Source organism: Montipora capricornis, chromosome 1 (assembly GCF_036669925.1).
Source record: "Montipora capricornis isolate CH-2021 chromosome 1, ASM3666992v2, whole genome shotgun sequence".
NCBI classification, from domain to species: Eukaryota; Metazoa; Cnidaria; class Anthozoa; order Scleractinia; family Acroporidae; genus Montipora; species Montipora capricornis.
Window position 1 is genome coordinate 24508303 of NC_090883.1, and position 2500 is coordinate 24510802.

Consider the following 2500-nt stretch of genomic DNA (forward strand, 5'->3'; position numbering starts at 1 on the left):
GATTCTTCTTCGATTTACGTTTTCCTACTACGCTCACTTCCTTGAAGTCACGTTCGTCCACAAAATGTATATACGCGTTTTCCTCAACATCCTCCGCCATTTTTGTTTGATGGTAAATCGCGAACGATGCGAATCATTGCGTGGGAATTCGCTCAGCTGTCAACATTGGTAAAAATGAGGACATGTGATTGGCTATCAGTTAACCCTTGTGGATTAACCTGCCGGATCTCGCAGGAGATCTCTAGGGCCTTCTTCATATGAGCGCGGGCTGGCCCGGTTTCCGAGATCTCGCCTTACCTCTAAATCCCTTGTAAAAACTTTGATGTGTTCATATGAGAGGGCGGGCTGGCTCGCTTACCGAGCTGAAACTGAAGTCGTTGTTAAATATCTTTTAATACCCAGTTTGTTTTCATTATTTTATGTTCAGGGGTGAAAAGGTAAAACAGCCCTGTTTTTTAAAGTGCTGCCTACTCTTCAAGTGCTTGATAAAAAAAATCATACCCTTTGTACAGATTGTGAAAATATGTTTACGAAACACTAAAAAGCAACCCTTAAGTTTGACAAATCATTTGTTTATTACTGACTTCAAAATTCTCAGAGAGCTGAAATAAGGAGAAAAAGACATGATTGTTGTTATCATTTTATTGATATGTATGTGCACAAAAAAACAATAGTTTTGGACTTCCACAGCCTTATCCCAACACTGCAATTTTAAACTGCTCAGTAAATAAAAGCATTTTCTGCTCAATTCACATTCAGGTTTCTGAAAACATAAATCATGATCTGCTCAGGTTTCTGAGCACATCAGTCATGAACCCCTCTATTAATAATATTATTGTTCCCAAAATAATCAGTTCTATAATAATATTACTGTCAAAGCACAAAAACCTGCCAGTCAAGTAGTAAGTATGTGTTATATATATTCAAACAGATAAGAGACAAAAAACCTGATTTTTGTGACTTCGAAGTATCTCTGTTATGGAACCAAGCACTTTAATATGTATCTGGTAATGGACTGAATATTTAACCCTTTAACTCATAAGAATGATACTTATAGATTTTACTCTGTCTAAAGCCAGATGATTTTACTTGTCAATGGGGGCTGATTCAGGGCTGGAAGGGTTGAGTCACTTTCACACTTAAAAAAGTGAAATTGTAACTGAAGCTACACAACCCGAAAGACAAGACAGGCCCTACTAACAAAAATAGTGGCTTTTACCAAATAAAACTGGAAATTGGGAGGACAAGGTTTCAAGTTTCTAAAGAAACTGTGGTGTTGCAATGGTGGGGAAGTAAAACACAGAAATGGGTTTATCAAATGAGTTAATATCGTACATTGAAATTTGAAAGCTGACGTTTAGCACTGGCCCTTCGTCAGAGTAAAGGGCCAACGCTTCAAGGGCTAATACTCAAAATGTCAGCTTTCAACTTTCTCTATGGAAGTCAATTTGCTATATCAATGCACTTGATGAACACATTTCTGTGAAAATTAGGATGGCACTTTTCTTAAATTTCGTAATTTTTACTTTTAATCTTGAACTTATTCTATAAAACTTTCTGTATAGTGTAGTCTTTTTTGGGATAGCATGACTAAAATCATAGTAGTGCTGTTACTTGAATGTGTGAAAGGAATCCAGAAGAGCTTTTCCAGAATAAACAAAGCTGAGCCCTCCAGCAAAAACTCCAAAAACAATAAGGACAATTTCCCCAGTGATATGATACCAGCGGAGAGAATTCCAACGCAGCATGAGATGAGCTATACAAGGAAATCCAAATGACAAACATGTTCCAGTAAAACTGCCCACAAATCCCATTAGCAGGCCGAAATGTGGCACAACAAGAGCAATGAATAATGCCAAGGTCACCAGTAATGTTCTTGTCAACAGCAGCCAGTACCAATGATATTTTGTTCCTGGTGCTAAATGAGGAAAGTGAGGGCCAATAATGTTGTCAAATGTTTCCACCACGACAAATAGAGGGACAGGAAAGGAGAAAAACACATTAATTGCCACCAAGACTGTTGCTGCTGTGTTAAATACGACATTTCCTTCCAAGTTGAGAGTAAAGACTTGTTTAGTGAGGTGTCCAAATGTGAGCACAGAAAAGATGCCGAACAGCGTTTTAACAACTGCAGAGATAAAAAATGAAACATGCATCATGTTATTGAAGTGTTTGGGTTCTCTCATGCTCCCTTCAACGCCTGGAAAAACAGCATGGGCACAGTAACTAAATGCAACTATACCAAATCCAACAGGAAATGTACTAATGTTGAACGAGGGAATATTATCCCATGTCCACTCATCACTAAGAACAATGCAATACGATATCATGACCATGAGTGCTGACATGAGTGAAAATACAGCCACCATGCTCATCCATGCAATACGAGAGAGTCTTTGAATGAAGACACTTGGAAGAACAGCCAAGGAACAGATGATTGCCCATTCATTTAGACCAATTGGCACATACTTTGCAGTGATCTGAGATAACATTGAAGTGA

General features: G+C 38.2%; 1 protein-coding gene across 1 annotated transcript in view; it reads right to left on the bottom strand.

The window, feature by feature from the left end:
- Positions 1–556: 556 nt before the first annotated feature.
- Positions 557–2500, bottom strand: part of LOC138030454 (vesicular inhibitory amino acid transporter-like) — a 4325-nt gene continuing 2381 nt past the window's right edge. Inside the window, exon 1 of the mRNA XM_068878385.1 lies at positions 557–2500. This exon is cut by the window's right edge and continues 2381 nt beyond it. Within this exon, the coding sequence (XP_068734486.1) occupies positions 1611–2500 (890 nt within the window). The 3' untranslated portion in view covers positions 557–1610.